The 22,042-nt window shown below is 40.1% G+C and overlaps 1 protein-coding gene across 2 annotated transcripts in view; it reads left to right on the forward strand.

Annotated features, from left to right (window-relative positions):
- Positions 1-22,042, forward strand: part of thsd7ba (thrombospondin, type I, domain containing 7Ba) — an 87,171-nt gene that overhangs the window by 52,970 nt on the left and 12,159 nt on the right. For both annotated transcript variants that reach the window (XM_088383056.1, XM_088383055.1), the window contains exons 12-21: positions 1,737-1,928; positions 2,683-2,914; positions 5,268-5,383; positions 7,031-7,163; positions 7,638-7,741; positions 9,443-9,637; positions 11,169-11,435; positions 11,709-11,887; positions 19,678-19,811; positions 20,444-20,597. In XM_088383056.1, coding sequence (XP_088239182.1) covers positions 1,737-1,928; positions 2,683-2,914; positions 5,268-5,383; positions 7,031-7,163; positions 7,638-7,741; positions 9,443-9,637; positions 11,169-11,435; positions 11,709-11,887; positions 19,678-19,811; positions 20,444-20,597 — 1,706 coding nt within the window. The remainder of the gene's footprint in view (positions 1-1,736; positions 1,929-2,682; positions 2,915-5,267; positions 5,384-7,030; positions 7,164-7,637; positions 7,742-9,442; positions 9,638-11,168; positions 11,436-11,708; positions 11,888-19,677; positions 19,812-20,443; positions 20,598-22,042) is intronic.

The raw sequence follows: 22,042 nt of genomic DNA on the forward strand, positions 1-22,042 counted from the left end.
TCCAGGATACTTGACGGTAGAACGCCTCAATTTTGGCAATATACAATCCGACCATACTCCTAATTACATTGTGCTTCATCCATTCTCTTGGCCTTGCCAGCCGTCTATTCAATTCACTCCACAAAGGAGATGTCGCCCACGGTGTACGCGGATCAGCAGCTGCAGTGTGAAATGCCTGTACATCTTCATCAGAGCCTGTTTGTTGATAGAAATGACTCGTGATTACACACCATTTCAAGTACTACCACCTTCATTATCACAAATTGAGTGAGTTTATCATAACTGTATGTATCGTGTTTCAGTGCCGATATGATTGGGCAGGTCTGCTTCTGTCGATCCACTCTCGGCCGACTTTATCAAGCTCCATTCTCTCTGATGTTCAAGTTTAATTGGCAATCACAAATACTGTGAAAGCTTGAAAGTTAAACCTAAAATCCCACGCTTTGGAAATTGCTTTCAAGCTTGCTTGAATGAGCGTCCAACATTATACGATTTGGAATGTTTTCATTTTGAGCCCAATCCAACTGAACGCTTTTTACTGTCTACCTGAGCAAACTCTTTTGGATCCGAAACAATCATGTAACTTGTTTAAACGACAGTAAGAGTATCAAGCCCACCTCTCATAAATAATCATAAATTGTGATTCTTGATAGCTTTTCCGTGACCCCTTTTGATAGTAACCACAGTTTATTTTAAAGTGCCTCATTTTGCGATGTAGCTTTGTCGGGCCATCTGAGCGGATTGAGTATATTTATTGGCTTTCAGGCAAAGGTGAGAGGATTATCTATAACTACCGCAGTTAAAAGATTTATCGGCGGGTGGGCGAGCAGAACAAAAATCATTTCAATAGGTAGTGGCGGTATTATCTGAGAAGAGCAGCAACTACCATTCCCTGTATTAATATTTCAAAAGGACCTCAGGGCAGCCATCTATTTGCAGAGTTCCCCCACCCGTGATGTCTCTTCTTTCACACACCCAAGTTGTGACTTTAGATGTTAACGCTCGCATATTTCCTTTGTTTATTTGTATTCCAGTCATTTCCGCATAAATAGATTGATGTGTAATTTATTTTTGCATATTCACATACAGGCCTCAAGCAATTCAATGTTGTTTTCTATGAGCTGACATATTCTATTTGTTCATTGTGAAACTAGACGTAATAAAATCAATTCTAAACTGGTCAGAAGTTGTTGTTCGCTATATAATTACCATAGGACATTGCCCTGATGTCACTGGTGGGATTTTATCACTGCCTTCAGTCGACTAATAGCTTCACTGTAAACACCGTAGCTATTTTAGTAGCTGGAGTGAGATCACTGTCGGTTTATGGACAAAAGGTTTCCAAAATTCCCTAAGGAGTCGTCCGTCCGTATGTGTGTAATGAAGTGATCCCCACATTTGCTCTCTAAACTGTTCTTCTCTTACACCGAGGAGAATATCCTGGAGTGGAAATAAAAGAACTAATTTGTGTCAAATGTGCCCTTGGGTTGTGATTGATTTAAAAACATTTTATTTTTCAATAAGTTCAAATAAAACCATTGAAGCTGCTCTATGTAAAAGTTTTGGAAAAATGCTATACAGAATTGTGAAAAAGAATCATAGCTAAGAGTTAACTGGGAGCAGTTATGAATATTCTATTAGTGCAAGATAAAGGATGAAGGACACACTGTAAAAACTGCAGTACGTACATCTGCAGTTTCATTTTTATTCAAGTCTTATTTACTTCTCATATCCAGGCGAGGATGTGCCCACGACGTACTGCACGGAAAACCCTCCACCGACGCAGGCGCCCTGCGAGGTGGTTTGTCCTGCCGACTGCGTTCTTAGCGTCTGGTCCTCCTGGTCCCCCTGCTCACACAGTTGTGCTTCGAAAACAGCAGAGGGTCGACAAAGTCGCACTCGTACTGTCTTGGCCCTCCCTGGAAAAGGTAAGGCGGAACCCTGCATACTTTTTCCTCCCCACTTGCACATTTCCAGCTCCATCTGTCGGTAGCAAACGGCGAGGTGATCATTCTGTCGCCCAAACCTTCACTGCTTAGCCCTAACGACACCTTGAGAAGAGGCTCCAAATGTTAAATGTGACAATGACTGGTGGAGCCAAAAACCCACTGGGAATATGTCTGACATTCTGCCACAAGTAAAATTCTCACAGTGATATGCCGCCCCCCATTTCCTTGCAGTAGGGCTAAATGCTGGAGTCCATTGTCCCTTAGTCAAGGCCAAACAGGCAACAGTATGTTCCCAAAATGTAAAGTGTCAAGGGCACAAAAAGAACACATAGGTGGGTGCTTCCCTATCGATCCCTATTACAGACAATTGTCTCGTTTTTCTGAGAAAGAATTGTACTGCAACCTCAGTGATCCGGTCATGCATAAAAAAAAGAATGCCAATAACTTAATTGTGTGCAAATTTATTTTTGTTGGCATTCTGCTGAAATATGATATTAATAGATGTTTTATAAAGTTCAGTTTCATAGAGGGCTATTTTCCTTAGTAGAATATGTTTCAAATTTGGGGGGGGTTGCTGTTTTGGGGGATGCTGGAGCGGTTTAATGTCATTCCCATTGATTTCAATGGAGAAAGATGATTTGGGTTACTCAAATGCATCTTGATGGCTTTACCTCGTTTATGCATTCATCTGACGTGCATTAAAGCAACCTCTGTATATGTATGTTTGATCCAGATGGGAAAGAGTGTCCAGGAGCTCCAGCTTTGGAGGAGTGGAGAGTTTGTAATGATCATCCCTGCTTGGTTTTCTATTGGGAGGCTTCAACATGGGGGCCCTGCATTAATGATAGTGCGGATCACAACCGAACTTACTTCCGGAATGACACCGCCACTTGTGCTATGGGAGTCGAAATTCGTAAAGTCACTTGCATGAAGATGGTGAATGGTGGATCTGTTGTCAGCAAAAGGTAAGATGTGCAACATGCTCTTTCTGTTCTTTTAAATCTCAACTGTATTTTGAAATCATTTTGCCATTTATATACAAACCACTTAGTTTTTCTTTTGTTAAAGTATGAGAAATTAGATTGTGGAGCCCCTTGTGAATATGTAAATTGTGTGGGGATTAGATTTATTTTTCCTCATTTAGGATATTTGGCATATTTGTTTCAGTTTTGGGATTTTAAGTAATTCTCAGAGGAATTTTCCTTCCTTGACTTTTGTCTATTTGCCTTTTCATTTATTCTTTTTCTATTGGTACTACTCTAAACAAGACAATTCCAAACCGTGTTATTTTTACAATGCTAATGCTGGCGCCAGGAAGGTGCATACATAATTCATAACATTTTGCCCTTCCTTAGCTCCATATATTATTGACAGTGCTCTAAACTGAATTATAGAAAGGATTTTTACCCCTTACCCCTGTGCTACCTCCTACACAGCAGTTGTTATGAAAAGTTGACAATGTAGCAACAGGTTGTCCTTAAGCCGAGTAGACGCTAATGTAAAACCACCCTGCTTCGCTTCATTCATCACTTATAATGCATTGCTTTTTATGGCTGGATTATTATTATTATTCATATATGACAATAATTGCATTATTTGCTTACTTATGTGACTTATTTTCCTGACTGGAAAAAATTGCAAATAAACAAGTTGTTTAAACAAATGAAAAAGGTCGGTGCGTTTTCTAATCAGGTGGTGATATGTCATCGTTATTTTATTTTCTATTTTTTTTTAACTGATCGGCTCCAAATATATCCCATCTCCATATTTTTGGAGTAGCTGGCAATATTGCCCAGCGGCCCAGTCGCATTACTGTGCCTTTTGGCATGCATCGCTGCAAAACAGAGGAGGAGGATAAAGTTAAGGAAGGAATGTTGCATGTCACTCTATGTACTTGGGCAGACTTTGATCAGGTTCCTTGTGCCTGCTGACTTTCTGCTACTGGCAGAATGTGGCACCATGCTGAGACTCAAGTGGGACCTGGATCTCAGTTGCCAGGTCGAGTAAAGCCACTTAGCAGGGGGTTGGGGAAAATGGTCTGTGCCTGATGTCTGTGTGTGCGGACTCCTGATGGATGAAGACATCAAAGCATATGATTTACTGTACATAGCTGTGTGAATTATGAAATGTTTCAAAATTGCAGCATTGACAAAAACACTGCCGGCGGCCTGTCATAAATATATAATACAAATTATCTGACAGCCTAAACAAAGTGAATTCATTGGTTAAATAATAGTGATGTGCTTTTAAAAAGTATGACAATGTGTCCTTGAGGCGGAAGGAACGTATTGGTGTTTACCTCGCCTTCCTTTCGTCAGGTTTAATAAGCAGCCATTTTGTGAACTTTAATTGATTTTTTTTTTTTTTTTCCTGCGGGAGTCCCCAGGGTCTTATTGGAGCTAATAGTGGACTGCTGATTCTCTGCTTGTAAACACACATTCACATTAGCGTTTAAAGAATTGCCATGAAGCAATAGACTGCCTTTTGACGATTTTTGTTTATTAAATATTAGTAAACGTGCCATAACGCTTTGTATCGCAAGTTATTAATCAATTGGCCATAATTGGTCAATGAAGCTTTCCTTAGGGAGGCATTAGATTTTATCAATCGCATAACATCACTTCATTAGGAAGCCATTGCGATAATCAAGGTGACGATTCTCAGCACTAGTGTGATTGAGAGATCATCATAGGTGCCACAAGAAAAAAAAAAGTACAATTTCACCTCGTTTGTGTGAAAATGAACATTTATGACGTTTATCTTTGTTAATCTTTCTATGTCAGTAACAGGCATAACTTGTCGCACTAATGAGGATGAGGACTTGAGACAATCGACGGATGGATGCGAGGCTTAGGCAGTCCCTTTTTTTTTTTTTTTTAGCTCCGCTCTTTAAATTTCTACCGGCAACCTTTCCAACTTATAATGGTAATTATACATGTTGATGTGTGTTTTTTTTAACGATCCCAAAAAGGCAATTCCGAGATTTGTCTCTAAATCCATATTTGAAGAGAATTGCGTAACATTTTACAGTGTATGCAAAGTCTAAGAAGCAAGTGGCCCTAATCTGCCAGACATCATGTGTGAGACAACTGTATTCTATTTATTTCGTTTTTATCCGTTGACATTTTGCCTAGGCTCGTACAAGCAGCGGGACAAATAATCAATCATGTTTCCTGCAGGGAGATGTGTGATGTCAAGGACGGGGCACTTGTTTCACTGCACTGTCCTGTTAGCGTTACCGGCAAGACTCCGAACATTTATCACTCATCACCTGAGGGATGAGTACAATATAAGAGCGCTGTTTATGTGTGCGTGCAGATGCCCAGATTCTGCTCGTCCGGTAGCGATCCGGCCCTGTGTTCTTCCCTGCGTGAAAGACTGCATTGTGACACCCTTCAGTGAATGGACGGCCTGCCCATCAACCTGCATGCCAGGTAGCCTTGAGCATACTTTACTGAACCTATTTGAGAATTGTACTATTGCCCGATGACGGCTGGGATATGCTCCGGCATGCCCGCGACCCCCGTGGAGACAAAGCGCTACAGAAAATGGATGGATGGATTTACTGAAATGTCGTGGCAAGAGTCTGAACTTTAGCTGTAGTTTTTGATTTACCGCTGTTTCCTTTTTTGTGTGTGTGGACTGAAGTATTTGCACTATTTTTCCATCATTTTCAGGGTCATGTGTATAGTTTATACTCTATCCAATTCACACCACATTTTTATTATGTTTGTGTTTTGTGACCCATACATGTGTGCCTTGAGATACAAGTTTAATTTGTTTGGAGACCATGGTTGTAATTTAAAAATTTAGTATGTTAAACAAATGTTCCCACTAAAATGAATAGAAATGCCATTAATCGGTTCTCATCTCCCCGCCCAGAAAAAAATGCTATTTTTTTTTTAAATGAGAAAAATTACCGTATTACTGTGTATTCTGCCTTTTAAACATTTGTGCTAGTTCTTCAAGCTGGCACAAAACGAATAAGAATTGACTGTAAGTGACTCCGTAAGATGCTGTAATGTCATTGTCATGTTTCGTAGCGAATATACAATATATACCTGTGAATTTATTTGTGTAAATATGTTGCACCACCATTTTTGTTCCAACGAACTGCCTCCGTACAGGGCTTGTATCGCTCACAAGTCAAAGTAAAAGTTTGGCCAAATAATGGCGCATATCTTGCAAACCACTGTTTCTGAATCATGTAGTGAAATTCTATATCTAGCTAAAATTCAAAAACGCATTTGGATATTTAAGTGTCACTCCAAACGATTACCCTGCCTCATGCGCCATTGATTTTATTTTTTCCCCCCTTCACTAATATATAAAATATTACATTGGCTTATGGATTACTAAAAAAAGATACTTGATGGAAAAATAAATATTCAAAACAATTGCGCCAGCAACTCATCTCTATAAATATTCTTTGGCTCATTGATCCGCTGATGATGCAGACACATTTCATTTTACCATTTTTAATGTGTGGTGATTAGTCTGTGGTCGTTATTACGTCGTATGTCCAGAAATTAAGGAATGTTTGTTGCACAAAATTACAGTCATACACAGGCACACTAATTATTATCAATCAATTTGACGATACTTGTTTAGGAATCATGCACTCAAAAGTTTTGACTTTGAAAATGGGTGGAATAGGCAAAAACATGGAAAGTCAAATTGATCTAAAAGCTTCTTATTTTTTTATGTTATTAATTTATTGTTTTCGCTCTCTTTTGTTTTTACCATTTTAACAAGCCATCCATTGTGTGAGTTGAATACATTTTCAGGATTGGTTTAGTTTTTAATTTTGATTTAGAACCAACTAACTGGAGATGTTTGGATCACATAAAAATATAGTGTGGATCTGGTGGATTACTTGTCTTGATAGACATTATATATATTGTATATAATATTCTAAAGTCATTACGTATTATGCAATTGATTGGATGAGAAGTCAAAGTCGGAAAGACAAACCTTTAAGTACCAATTATGATTCGTCACTGATGATCTATTAAGTTTGATATTTTACATTTTTCTAAATCCTGTGTGTTATTTATGAATATATTTTATTTTTCCAACAGAGAATGCTACTTCTGCCACACAGTCTCGGTACCGGACTATCATTCAGAAGTCTGCTAATGGAGGCCAAGAGTGCCCCGACACTCTTTATGAAGAGAGGGACTGTGAATCACTCCGGTCATGTCCAATTTACAGGTAAATCATTTAATTGATGCCAAGACACATAATTGGCTATAAACATCATAAAAAGCCATTTGGGCATAAGAGCAATATTTTGTTTACTTTTAACACAAGGTGTCGTTGTTTTTTTGTCTTATTTATTATGCTTTTGGCATGTTGGTAACAAGCGGCCCAGATTGTCAGCTAAAAAATGTTAAAAGGTACAGCAAAACAAATGTGAAAAATCATCAAGGTTTTCTGCTTACATTTATTCCTGCACTGTTCCCAAAAGCAGCACAGGGCAATTTTGCTTTGACAGAATACAATTTGAACGCATTCCCTTTCTACCGCTGCTATTATTGTCTAGCTCATGTTTTTGTTCATTGGGACGAAAAAGGGCCCAGATGATTCATTATGAACCAACACAATGTCGAAGGCCTTCGATGCTGCTTGAGTCTTTCCAAGCTAGCAGTTATCCTCACGTCTTTGTTTTGTTGTGTTTCCATTAAGGTGGAGGATACACAAATGGCACGCCTGTACCTTGGTTCCTGAATCCATCCAACGTAGCTTATCTGGAACAGCAGAATCCTGCGGAAACGGCTTGGAAACAAGAGGCGAGTCTTTTTGTTATTCCACAAGTATTTGTCTTTCACTACTCATTTTTAAGTTAACTGTCCTTATTTAATGAGTCCTAAAGGTCATAACGGCTCCTTTAACAAACAACTGATGGAGCCATAAAACAGGCAGGCAATTTGTCCTGAGAGTATAATAAGATGAATCTTTCTGTCTGTTGTCGTGACCATCACATCACGCCACCGGTTCCTTATTAATGGAGCAAGCCGGACAGCCACAGGCACATTACAGACTGAAAGATAACTTATCTTGTAGCACGACAAAAAAGAATCACTCTTACAGACTAATTGCAGATGATTACAAGGAAAGCAGTTTTCGCAATATTCAATAGTTTTTATGCATCTGCTGTGCTGCAAAAGAAATTCTATTGACTCCAGCAACAACCAGACGTGCCACTGCGGATGCACTTAATTACCTGAGCCAACAAGGATGACTGGGTTGGTTATACGCATAAAAATGCTCTAAAATAAGTGCTTTCTATGCAAGCATATTTCCTGCCTCACAAATTCTGGTTTGATTGCGCAGAACTGATTGTGACCTTCATGTGTGTGAAATGCAAAACTTGAAGCCTTTGTCCCGTAACCAGACACCAAAGCGCTTCAAGTGGCAAAGCGTCCCTATTAAGGACGTACTTGCCCTAACAAGGAGTTTTCTGAGGATCGAGTTGTCAAAAATGACAACAACATCATTTCATCCCATAGTTAGTCATTTCCGTGTAATTGGGGACTCGCTAAGATGAGAGTAAATTGGCCTAGAAACTGGCCCGATCGATTACAGTAATGATGATGACATCTGCCACTTTGAAAAAAATTGGAAAATTCCGGCTCGCTTTCTTCCACTTAACTTCATAATTGATCTACATTTTTTAAACGACTCAATGCACCTTTTCCGGTAAGGAAAGACGAATGAAGCATTAGCAGGTGTAGGGCAATCCTCCCCGACCTTTAGCGATTCACCTTTTCATTGTGATTAAAAATGCCTGCGTTTAATAACCTGTGACATTTCAGACACTTGGAGGCAACTTAGAATGTACCAGGAGTATAAAAACAATGAAGTGAGTAGAAGGCTGCGCCAATAAAATTAAAAAGTTATACATAATTTGGCGCCATAGCGTGTTTACACATGTGACACTTTTGAACGACACTGTATGAATAGTTGGATTAATATAAAGATCAAATTTGATTATTATTATTACAAATTAGGATGGAGAATGTAACTGGCTCTGGCTGATATAAAATGAAGAGAAACTTTATTCGATGTAGAGTAATTCAATAAGTTTCTTCCCCAAAATGTGGAGATTGTAGAGGAGGAGCCTTTTCCAAAAGTGTCCTTTCAGCACTTCCTCCAAACTTATCACCTTTCTAAATTCGTGTATAATTAAAGATGATCCCTGTCTGTGGCTGAGCTGATGTGAAATACCACACGTGTGGATTTGGGCAACCTCGCGGCTGAACAAATTCCATCGAAAATAGAGTTGAGAGTTCACTTTTTCCAGCATTGGAATCTGCCAAGAAAAGGACAATGGGGTTGAACCAGTGAGCTAATGACTTGGTTGGAACTGCTGAAAGTTCAAGTGGAAGACAGCCAATTAAATAAATAAATAATTTTCACGACAGAGAGAATGCAGTTACATACGGTCAAATGTAATCAGAGTCGCTTCTTCTCCTCTTCCATATCGACAGGACTCAGTTGCGTCGGGGAGGATGATGAGGCGGCCAATTTGACAGAGTGCCTGCGCTGGGCCACCGGTCCTATGCCTGCTCAGATCCGAGCGTGTCGAGTGCCATGCAAGGATGACTGCACTCTAACGGCTTGGTCCAAGTTCTCCGAGTGCACGGGATGTGGCGGCTTCCAAAGTCGCAAGCGCTCACTCACAGGTAAGAGTGGATTGAATTGGAGTTGAAGGAGCAAAAATGTTCACCCCCTCCAATATCGAGCTGAACTTTCTACTTTCCCAGTAGTTATCAAAATTGAGTCTTAAATAGCATGTAATCCCTGATTTCAACACAGATGGCCGAATTGGAATACATGCTGTGTTTGCAGAGCAGGCTGGGTACTATTTGTCTTCATGAATATTTGAGCCAGTGCCACAGGGGCTGTTGTAAACACACCCTGTCTCTTTTTGTAATACTCTTTGAATCCAATTCATTAAAATGTGCCAGAGTTGGGCGGTAGGTCATCCCTGAGGGTCGCATACATGTGGCGCAGTTTAGGGCCGTTGTAACGTTTAAATGTCATGACTTTATTTCTTCATTCAACGATTGAGCTACCTGTAAAATTAATCAGGTGGTCAAGTAGTTAGTTTCTTATTGTATAAATACGCTATGAAGACCATCCCCCACCCCCTACATGTTGCCCCTATTTGAAAATTTAAACCGTTGCTTTAGTGGTAAATAATAATGTTTCTCTGAGACGGATTGATACTCTGAAACGACGGCACACCGACAATTATAGGTTGACACCAAATTATAGACATCTGAAAGCCTTTGTCACACATCAACTAAAGCAAAACATGCAGGCATCTTTTTCTATTCACTCCTGTTGCTTTCTGTGAATGTGTTGTCACTTCTTACTAACAATTTGGAGATTTGAGTGAAAAAGTCAATAACAGCCTGCTCGTTTGATGATGTTTATTATGTATCCATCGCTGAGAAACCACCAACTGTTTAGAAATGAAAGGATGGTTTATTGATTGCTGTATTTCCTTCCATTTTGATTCCTTTAATTTGACTCAATCATTTATATTTCAAAGACGCAGTTTAGTAGTTCTTGTTATAGAGCAGAAAGTTGCGAACAGCTGGACATTCAAAAGTTTTGAGGAAGTCGCATTTTCTGCTGGAAAAGTTATGGTGCATTTTAGGTTCATCCTAACCCGAAAGCCCGATTTCCCAAACGTTTTTGTGAGTGCGTGTATTTGCATCGACAGCCTGGCTCACACACTAGTTGTGTTGGAATGATTGTTTCAGACAGAGCAGATGGTATTCAAGAGAAAAGAAATGGCGTATACTGTAATGTTCCATTTCATAAAAAGCATTATTTGACGTCTACAAAAAAAAAAAAAAAAAAGACGACCAGCTGTTGAGGCATCAAGATTTGTCTTATGATATATTCGCCTGTTGAGAATTGAGATCTTTTTGTAGCCGCAATTAACGGACATAGTTTGCACAATTCTTTTAAGGATATTGCAATTCAAAGTGAATCATTTTTGAATGTCAAATATGACTTTCCAACTAAGCAGTATGCAGAAGAATAAACTTCAAAGACATCGGTGCTCTTGCTCCTTGCTGTGTTAATATGTGGTTATTTTCCAAAATAGAATAATTACAGTATGTCAAACAAAACTCCTGCTCAGTTTGTGAGCAAACAATTTTGAATCGTCTTTTCACCATGCTGTCTGTCATCCATCAGGTCGCAGCAAAAAGAAGGAACAATGCCTGAATGAGGCGTTATATCCTCTCGAAGAGAAAGAGCCTTGTCCCTGTGAGGAGTACTTGTCCCAACCTTTCGGGAACTGGTCTGATTGCATCCTCCGTGAACGTTCCACTCCGGGGTCGCTACACATTTGGATGAGCCACCAGGAAGTAAAGGAGTGTGGTCAGGGTCTACGTTACAGAGCTGTGGCCTGCATCGATCAGCAAGGACGCCTGGTCCAGCCGACGCTGTGTACAGAGACCGGTAAGGCCCAAAAAAAAGCCCTAATTACGTACGAAATATAGTTTGTGTAAGAATAATGGGCATTGTAAAAGTTTCACATTGCCGCGCTGGCACAGTTGAGTAGAAAAACACTCATTAGTCTGATAATTACTTCTTGGTCACAGTGAGCAAGTGTGCCAGAGCACAGGCCAATATGAGGAAATTATTCAGGTGACCCGTAATGAAGCTGTCACCCAAGTGCGAGTTCAACTTCTCTTTCTCTCTCGCTCGTGTGTGCCAATGTTCCATTCACAGGCTACACGGTGGAGTTGTGCCACATCCCGTGCCCCCTCGACTGTAAGCTCAGCGATTGGTCGGCGTGGTCGCCCTGCAGTTCATCATGCGGCCCCGGGCTGAAGGTCAGATCCAAGTGGCTGAGGGAGAAGGCTTTTAACGGGGGCCGTCCGTGTCCCAAACTGGATCTGAAGAACCAGGTAAGATGGCAACTGCCAATCACAATTGGTCACAAAAAAAGCAGCAATGAGTTTAATCACCACCGCTAGCTTGAATTATTCAATCCATCCCGAGTCATCTTTTCGAGTACAAACAGGCAGTTGAACATTTCAACTTTTATGGAGATGTGGCATCTACAGTTAACCCATCAGCCATCCACAAGATTCTACGCTCTCATTTATTGAATGCAAATGAGGGCAATTTGCAGTCGCGGTCCACTCGTGTTCACCACCATTACACATATAATTTGCATGGCGCCACTGGAAGTCAAATTGTACTAATGGCATATGCAGTACACAATGCTAGTTGTAGTTAAACCCTGGTCTCATATATCTGTAGGAAAATTGCTGTGATTCTGTAAAAAAAAAAAATATTTTCTTGTGGTGTTGCTGCCTAGCTTGTGTTGCTTCTGTTTACATCCTCGCCTATCCTTGACATAAAAACTGAATCTACCTATAACTCAGCCCATCTGTTCATTAAAAAAAAAAAAAATCCAGTTCGGCCCACGAGTCCACCGCTGTTCTATACGCAGGTGGTTCTGAACTGCCCATATATTAGTCGGTCTTGGTTTAAAGGGGAGATGTGTTTTATGAACGCCGCCATTACGCTACAGTGATTTTGAACCATTGTAGTTGGCGGAGGTCAGTATGGAGATGAGGCACGACCCGCGAGAAGAGATTTGTGTACAGATGGTTAAGTACCCGTTAACAAGGTCTTTACTGCCCAGCTTGTAATGCCCTGAAATAACCCCAGCCACTTAAACCGGCACCCATTATTGCCAAAGCCCTCCCAGATTTATCTCAGGGTTACAACAGGGCTTGCTGTTAATGTTACCTTCTGAATGGTCCTCGTAAAGCCAGTTACATCTGTCACAGTTGTGGCTAAAAAAAAGCTAATATACTCTAGCTCCACTTGAGCTTAGTAAATGAGTCCCTTTTTAGTCGCTGTTGTAAGTGTGGAGAGCAAGGTGTTAAATGTCAAAATGTCATTAAAAATTCAACAGCAAGCATCGATTCATTTGAATTCCAGTGGCGCTAAAGAGTATAAACAAATAGGCAACAGCTGTCAAGAATAACGAATGCTGGAGGTCACGATTTTTTTTTCCTTGCTAAGCTGCGTCTTCTTAAATCAAGTTTAGCAATTCTGTTCAGAAAGATAGCACCGTGAATGTGAATGGTGTTCCAAGTTTTGGACTAATATTTAGTTGCTTGTATAGCCGCTGATGTATTCAAGTCATTAAATGGCTCCTCTCTTCTCCCCATCCCTCGTTGATGTCAAGTGATCTCTGGACCAAATATGGTCAAATTCCCAGCAGCAGATGGTTGGCCTCCATCAGGGCTAAAGGAGACTGGCTTGACAGAGATGAAATTTACGACATTCCATTCCATTCCATCGTCCCATGCTTGACTGAACAAAAGTGATGGGAAGCGACTCAATGTGTCACTTCTACATTTACTGTTCTGATGTGTTGATGGGTAGTGCAGGTCAAGGGGGGTGAACAATAATAATACTTGGTTGATTGAGGGTTTAGAATCTCTGAAGCACTTTACAGTAAGAGGGTTGAGGGTTTAATCGGGACATTGAGGTTTGAAAGAAAAGTTTATTAAGGATCTACCTACCGTATGTGATGTGGTTATGGGTGCAAATATAAACTCTTTATGGCGGCACTTTGAACATACAGAAGCAGAAATGTGTGTGGTTTTAATGCCATATAAAATTGGCTTTATTCTGCAAAGTGTGTTTTAAGGTTTTAAAAGCAGCAGGTTGCAGTGAACAGTAATGGAAGCTTAGGAAATGTGAGCAATTTTGTGAGTAGGGTACGAGCCATTCGTGAGCCTGGATGGAAATTAGCGAGCATAATGTTCGCACTTAAAGCCACGAGTGCTTTGGCAATGAGCCTTTACCAGTGCAGGAGAAAGTTTGTCCAGCTGTTTAACTTTTGGAATGAATATTTGACTTTATATTCACGGATCCTACGCAATTTGAGGGAAGGAAACGATACACACTCGGTAAATGAGTGTTTGGTCCGAGTGTAAGTTCTTTAGTCCAAACAAAAACAAATATCTAATATTAAACTGCAAGCAAGAGCATGATAACAAAGTAATAGTGAGAAAATTGTGTTTAGTCATTTTAATAACAATTTAATTTTGTCACTTGCAGGGATTTGCACCTCTGACGCAAATAAATGGGTGTGCTTTTTTTTTTTTTTTAGATATTTGACGCATGCATATGGGAAAATACTTAATTGCCACTTTGGTGTTGGTACTTTTCTTATTCATCTCACCGCATCACCTGCTGTTTCGGTGGAACGTTGCTGCGTTAGTGCGCATATTTTCTGAAGACTTTTGATTGGTTCTTGTTGAGTTTCTTTGTGCTTTATTGTTCCGGAATGCCGTCATCGAGTGCTCCGTATATTGTGCAAATTGACTTGTAATCACATCATATTGTTTTGCAGTATTGAGTAAAAATGAAACATGGCTTTTTGATCTTTTTTTATTGAGTTTGGTGACAGCTCATACATCATGAATGAGACATTCACAGCTTGGTGCAACCTTAAATTGTAACGTCATTTTAACTTAATTGGACGTTTTTCCGATGGCTGATGTAAAGTCAGTTGACTTCATGCTGGGTATTGTACTTGCTGCAGATTTTGCTTGGGCTATGCTTGACCACAGCTTTTGTAAGCTTCACGCTCTCGTGTGGAACGTGATACACTGAGCTTCGCTGAAGACAAATATTGAACAGCTGAGTGTATATTCTGTTTGGGTTTGACCAGTTTGACTGATTCATAATTCAACTAGTCGTCTTTTTTTTTTTTCAACTTTTTGATGAGCAGGCAATTTTGAGTCTTGCGAGTTTGTTTTCTGTTTGGTCGTGAGATAAAATGTCTTGATGTGCGGAGCTGAAGGAGCCAAAGCAGCAGGAAACTTTGGCGTGTTGAGAGGAAGGTAAGTGGATGTCAAGATGAAAGCATCAAGAATAGTGATGACTTGTTTATGAATTTCAACCTTTGAATTAATCAGGCATTCGCGATACACATCTATTGTATGCTCTTCTCAAGGTCAAGCTTGTCAGGTGCATCGTATTTGTCATCATGTTTTCTTCACGGGTACATTATTCTCCAATTTTTGGTCACTATACCAAACATTTAAAAGAAAGACGATTGAAGTTATTGGGTTGTTCATGAGAGATTATTAATCGTTCACTTGAGCCATGATATTATACCAAGTCTGCTGTAACCGAAGATAAAATTGCAAAGTTAATTTCTGTCGTTTTCAATTGTAAGAATTAACAAATGAGGAGAGGGCTGATTTCAGAAAGGAAAGTTGCATGACTGCATTGTGTAATCTGGAATTTGATGGTCAGAGGTTGTTTATTCTTAAGGGTGATTTTTCATTTTTTTTTTTTTGGCTGTTGGTTTTGGATGTGACAAACTGTAAGGCAGCAAGCGAAGGAATGCATAAATGGTGGACCACCCGAACTGAGCGCTGTCAAAAACTTGATGACAACCAAAGTGAGAGAAATCAACATTAGGCTTCACAACTGCAGAGCTCCACAGGAGGGAGCCTCCCGGAAATCTGATGAAACACTTGGTTTACATGAACGCAGAATTTCAGCTCAGAAGCGTCTCAATGTAGCCCATCTGAGTACTTGTCAGTCTTATTGCGTTCTTGAAATGGCCGATGTAAGTTGGTGAGTTGAGTTTGAAAGACTTTCACCTTCTGAGGCCTTGACATTTTTGGGGAAACACAGAGTTCTCAAGTGGTGAGATATTTTGAGTCCACGTCTGATTAAAGCCTGACTTTGAAACAGTATAGTTGATCTTTGGGTGTAATCACACAGTGACACAACTTGAAGGGCAAAGCATCTTTCTTTTGTTCACAAAGAAATGCCAGGCTATGTTTACGCAATGTTCCCTGTGGCCACAGTAGCCTCGTTTTCCTGAAACCTGGCGCACTTTGGAAATATGGCAATTTTACTCTCCATATTCAACTGTCAAGTTTTGTCACGGTCGATCACCTTATACGTGACTGACCCTGCAGAGCGGAACGTCCCGGAGGTTCAAAAACACACTGGTTCGGCCCGTGCACCCTCTCGGGGGCCTGTTTGTTCCTTTCTGCCTCAGCGTGTTATGATCAAGGTCTGACACGGTTCTGTCAAGGTTCAAATCATTGTTTGTACTTTACTCCCATTGGACACAGTGGCTAGTACTCATCCTGGTACTGAAAAAAAAAGTGGGATTAAAATTCATACTTGTAATAATATATTCATATGTTAATATGAACACATTCAGAGCGCCCACTATCAATATGAAATCTCTCTTGGCAAAATGGTTAAGCAGGGCTCCAGGCTTGCCAAGCTCCAATGAAACCTTTCCAGTGGATGTGCCAGCTGTGGATTTAGTCGCACAGTTTTCTGCCAAAAAAAACTGACACGCTTGCAAACAATGGCAGTACCTGAAGAGATAATCTGTCATAGTGGCAGTTTTATCAGAAATATTTCTTAATCAAACCACCAAAAAACTCTCCCAAGGGCTTCTGTTATAGTTTCACTCCTCTTTACAACATGGATGACTCCGCCCATCCCTAATAACAACACAGCACTTGCTCCAAGTGAATCACCTTAATATTTTTCAGCCTCACTGTGAGCTCAAGTGACCCAAAGCGCACTTTTGTTTTTGGATGCAAACAAGGGACTCGGATGATGGCGTTCACATTTGACCATGCGATCCGCATTAGCAGTTGAAGGGAAACCGAACGTTATGTCAGCTGTCACCGCAAAGTGAACACTGATTATCCAACTGGAAATGTGCACTCACCGAAGATGCAAACAATAAAATGTCACCCTAACAACACACTGTACATCCATTTTCGATGTAGTGTCTCCACTCAGTGTGCTCTTGCATCTCCACTCGTTCCAACCAGGATTGCTCGCACAAAGTTGTAATACATCATTTGTCATCTCATTTGTTGTGATGTCATTCAGTGTCTCATGTCTAGTGATGTCACTAGGGTCATTTGTGAGAGGGAAAAAAAAAAATCACGGTAACTTGCAGAATGATAGTCGCTCTTTGTTCATTCTCATCGATAGAAGGTGAATATTACCATCAACTGGTAATGATGCACCCAGTTGGAACACTTAGCGATGTATTCGCCACTGATAAAACGGTTACATTTTTAATGATCTTGTTTGTATACAGTGCACACATTCACTGAAAAACACATGCTCATGCATGCTGGCTTGTCTCGCTGTCTTCACCTCAATTAATTTCTCAGACTTTATTTAGAATTGGGCTCAACTATTGCCAAACTGTCACAACCAGCTGCAGCAGTTTAAAAGGCATCTTTGTGCTTTTGCAAATTATCCAAAATGGCTTGAATAGCATACATTCGCAACAAAGATGTATATATTATATATGAAGTCATTGATTTATTTTTTTTTTGTAGATATTTACCTCAATGCCTTTTTATGTTTGCATTCAGCTGCTTCAAACAAACATTGACAAGGGTGAAAAGAGTATTGTTCACGACACTTTGCAGGCTCGTTAGCTGCTTAGTGGCGCCACATTAAACGTACCTGCATGTTTCCCTTCACCCCCGTTAGATGCCGGTGGGCCATGATCTTCAAAAGCCCTGCCAAAGGAACACATGGTGCTTTGTCATTTCCTTTGAGGAAGCCTCACAATTGCTGGTAGTTGGATGATTTGAGATGCAGTTTCACAAATCACAAATGTGTTGTTGGAATCGCTTGACAATTTTGGGCTTTAAATCGGTCACATTCTCTTTTTAAAGGCAAGGGCAAAGAGAAGAAAACAATTGAAGGGTGAGGCAATTGCAGTAACAAATACATAGTTGGTGATGATCTCTAAATGGCCAGTTGACTTTCGATTGTTGTTTTTCCATTTTCCGTTCAAGCTGGTATAGAATAAATTCAAATGTGTGACCATCCATATTAAAAGAAAACCGCACTGAGGATCAGGCAAACACATCACTTCGATAATTGCAGATTTAATCATTCCAGTCAGGTATTTTGCATATGTTGCCTCTCATGTAGGCAGGTCATGAATAAAGAGCTTGGATAAATAGATAAAATGATAAAAACGCCTCATTGAATGATAAAACGCGGTAAATATTTATCCTGCTTGTCCACACATTTCCCTCTGTTTTAAATTACAATATTAAACACTACTGGTTTTAGAACACTCACATTTTTCCATTAATTTGTATAATTTTAATATGTCTAATATTTTTTCGTTTTAGATAACTTTACTTAAAAAAAGAACTCCTGTACAATTTCAAGCTGTTCATTGAACTTCTTGACTTCCAATCAAGAAAAAAAATAGTTGTAAAAGTTTTGACCACGCGTATTTCTTTTTTTTTAAATGTGACATAATTTGAGGCAAAAATCAACATTCATGCAAGATAGTAAACTAATGCTCATATCATTTTTCTTCTCTTCCCTTCCCAACCTGGGGCTTGTCATGCACTGCTAATATGGACATCCACGCAGGCTCAGGTTAGTTCCATTCACTCTGTACTTAAACTCTGCTTTAGCTAATGAAGACAAACTGCATGCCGACCCCAAGCCGTCTTTGCCCCAGAGAAACAAAAGCAGTTTTATCAGAGAGCACCGCTAGCCGGGTGGAAAGGATGGGGCAACACTCTGGCTGTTTTCCTATTTCAGGCAGTCAGACCGACATTTCCAAAGAACTCTTTCATGGACTTTGAATAGCCGGTAAAGCATTTCAGAGTGAGTCTCAAGTGACATTGGTTCTTTATATCATCCGTGTATTGCTTATCAGAAGAGTATGTCATTTCAATAGCTACGTAAAAGAGAAAATGTCGACAGTCTAGACCAGACTACACTTTCCATCTGCAGTGGAAAAAAAAATGATTATAAACGTGTCATGTCACATCTACTCGGGAACATATTCTATAGGATTCTGCTCCGTCTGTGTATTGTGCTACTGCCTGTGTGGTTGACATGATTTCACACAAATGGTAATACTCACATTGGTGAAAGTCATCTTTTCTTGGTGCTACAAAAGTGTTGGAGAAAGCATGAGGAGACTATTTGCCCATTTTACCCAACAGGGGCATCTGCGGGGACAGATGGTCGATGATGAGGGTGTATAATGGTCATCTGTGCAGCCTGGAGGGGGAAGCAAAGCTCAACAGTCTCACACACACACACACACCTACTACAGCTTGTCAGAGCCTTTGCCACCAAATTATTCTCTGGAGTCTACCTTCCACCGCAGCCGCCTATTACACGTTTAGAGCGTAAACGTGTTTACAGGAGCCTGGCGCTGGCTCTTCTGTCTGTTACGTCGACGCTCCAGATTTGCTGTCTCAGTCGGCTGAAAGTGAATAGGCGGAACATTCACCCTCGCCTGAGGTGTTTATTTTTTTTTACCATGATCATCCATTTCAGCTCACCGTGCCACTCTCAAATTCACCCATGAGTGAGCCAAATTTTTTTCTATGCACTTGGAGGATGGGCGTACTGCATTCTGGCCTTCTTTATATTGCTTGAAACCAATCTTGCCTTAACTTAATGTGCAAGTGTAGTTATTATTGATCTCAATAGAATACACAAGCCCATAACTTTTCTATATGCCGTTCCAGGAATTGTTTTTTTTTTTTCTCTGTAGGTAGTCAAGGGGGAGTGTTTACATTCTATATTATATTAGCGCGTCCATTTCTTTTGTTTGACAAACATTGGGCTTTTCACTGCATAATGAGTCTTGGTCTTGTGTGTGTGTGTGCAGGTAAATGAAGCAGTGCCATGCCACAGCGAGTGCAGCAAATATCAATGGAAGCTCGAGCCCTGGTCCATTTGTACCATCAACACTGTGGGCGACTCGCCATCCTGTGGGGAGGGAGTCCAAAGCCGCAAGATCAGGTCAGTAAGCGAGTGAGCATTGGCAAAGTGTTGGAATGCCAACACCCCACCGGAGGGGTTTGGTTGGATTGGCTCGTGTTCTGGTGCTCTCTATGCCAAGAGAGAACATTCAGCGCAAACAGCTGCCTTCTAATGGCTGCTACTTAAAATAGGCAAAAGCCGTTCAGTGCTGATCCACTCTGAATATGTGCACAGATTTTTGGGATTTATGGGACTCTGCACTCTTAACAAGGCCACATTCTAATGTAAATCCAATTCATTAGTTTCAGGCACCCTAAAATTATTTCAGAAAAAAGAACAATGCTTTTAATTAATAATTAATTTTCATAATCATTTTCAGAGAAGAACTGCTGAAGGGCAGCGAGAAAATAATCAAACAAAAAACATCTCCCCATTAAGCACAATTTCTTACATTTTTTTTTTCTTCACTTGAACCAAACCATGTTTTATCAGTGGGGACTCCTATTTCAGTTTGCTTTACAAATTGATCTCTGAAAAAAGTAACTGAACCTAAGAGGCAATGAAAAACCCAACTGTATAGTCACTAAAGTAATTTGTAGATGTAATCCAGGAAGACCTTGTTAGGAGTACCTTGGAGACTACTAATACAGCCACATCTGCTGCTCGGGCAGGTGTGTGAAGAAAGGAACAAGCGGGGAGGTCAGTACTGTGGAGGACAGTCAATGTGATCAAGAAGAAATGCCGCCCAGAGCCCAAGTCTGCTTTCTGGCCTGTCACAACGACTGCGTCTTGTCACCCTGGGAACCTTGGAGCGACTGCCCGCTGGTAAGAAACGAAATTTCCTTTTTTATTGGATCATTCAGGTGGCTTAATGTATTTTACAGCAATTCAGGGACATTATTGCTGCTTAGCACAGCAATGCTAACCACTATGTTGTTTAAATGAACAATATTTTGTATTGAAACTTACAGTTTTATTCACATAATGATCAATTAAAATAATACTGCAATGTACTTTGTCCCCCAAAGAATGACTTTGGGCACGCATTGAATTTATTAGAGTTGGATCTTTTATAATAGGGTAATTATGTATACTCGCATTGAAAAACTGAACAACACATTTACATTCTAATTAGACATCAGGGAAATGTTTGCAATATAATATGCTATAGAATTAGATCACGCTCTTCTCTCTGGGTGTCTGGAATGAAATTAACATTTCAAGGCATTCCATATTACGCATTATAGCTTGCATTTATTGCTGCAAATATGTACTGTCTGCTCTGTTTAGCTGTGGGATATTATACAAGTAAGTCTTGGTGGAAGCAGGCCATTATAGGCAATATAAGTTTTAGCATATACTGATGCACACCAATATAGAGCTCCCCATAATCCGATTCATATTTAATTTACCCCAAAATCACTAATTTATTACTGTTATTGATCCACAGCCATGAACCGTGCCATCAAACTCAGCTCTTGCGTTAAGCCACCGCCAAAGCCTTTAAATACTTAACAAAAACTAATGACATCATCTTCCCAAACTGGATTTCATAGGTCGAGGTGCCAAGAATGATGCAATAAAAAAATGAAGAGCTGACTAGACTGTGTAATGGCTGGAAATGAATCTACACACAAATATAGCTTGAGGCTGATTGACTTCCTTCTGCAACAAAGCATTGGAGCTATTGATTTTGAACAAAACAGGCCTGCTAAAATATATAGCTTCCCTTTTTTTATTTTGTCTAAAATACATCCAGGCTTTTATTCTTCAGTTGACATTATGCTCTGCTGGTTTTGGTTTAGTATATAGCTCACATTGTGATGTAATTGGATCCTTTTCAAGCATTCACAAAATTACTGGTATTCATTTTTATTTAAATGCAGGCTGTGAAATGAGCTAAATGTTGATTACACGCAGCATTGTGTGACGAACACAAACGTAAAAAGCAACAACAGAATGTTCGGTGGCACTTTAACAAGGCATTGTTTATGCATTGCGGCCTAATTGTGCCATACTTGACTTTAATTATTGCAGCGTATTCAGAAACCAAGTGTGCGTATTCATTGAAAGCTTTTAATCTGTCAACAACAAAACAAAAAAAGCCAGATGTGGTGCTGTCATGTACAAATGGATTTGTTCGTTTCAATGACAGTTGGTGTGAAAACCGCTGTTGATTAATGAGGCTCCCAGTGATGAGCCTCATTAGGGGGTGACAGTGATTGAAGTGCAGGTTTTGATGAATCAGGACCACAGTGGAGAATAAACCT

Source organism: Syngnathus floridae, chromosome 8 (genome assembly GCF_059516105.1).
Source record: "Syngnathus floridae isolate MCC-2025c chromosome 8, RoL_Sflo_1.0, whole genome shotgun sequence".
In the NCBI taxonomy this organism is placed as follows: domain Eukaryota; kingdom Metazoa; phylum Chordata; class Actinopteri; order Syngnathiformes; family Syngnathidae; genus Syngnathus; species Syngnathus floridae.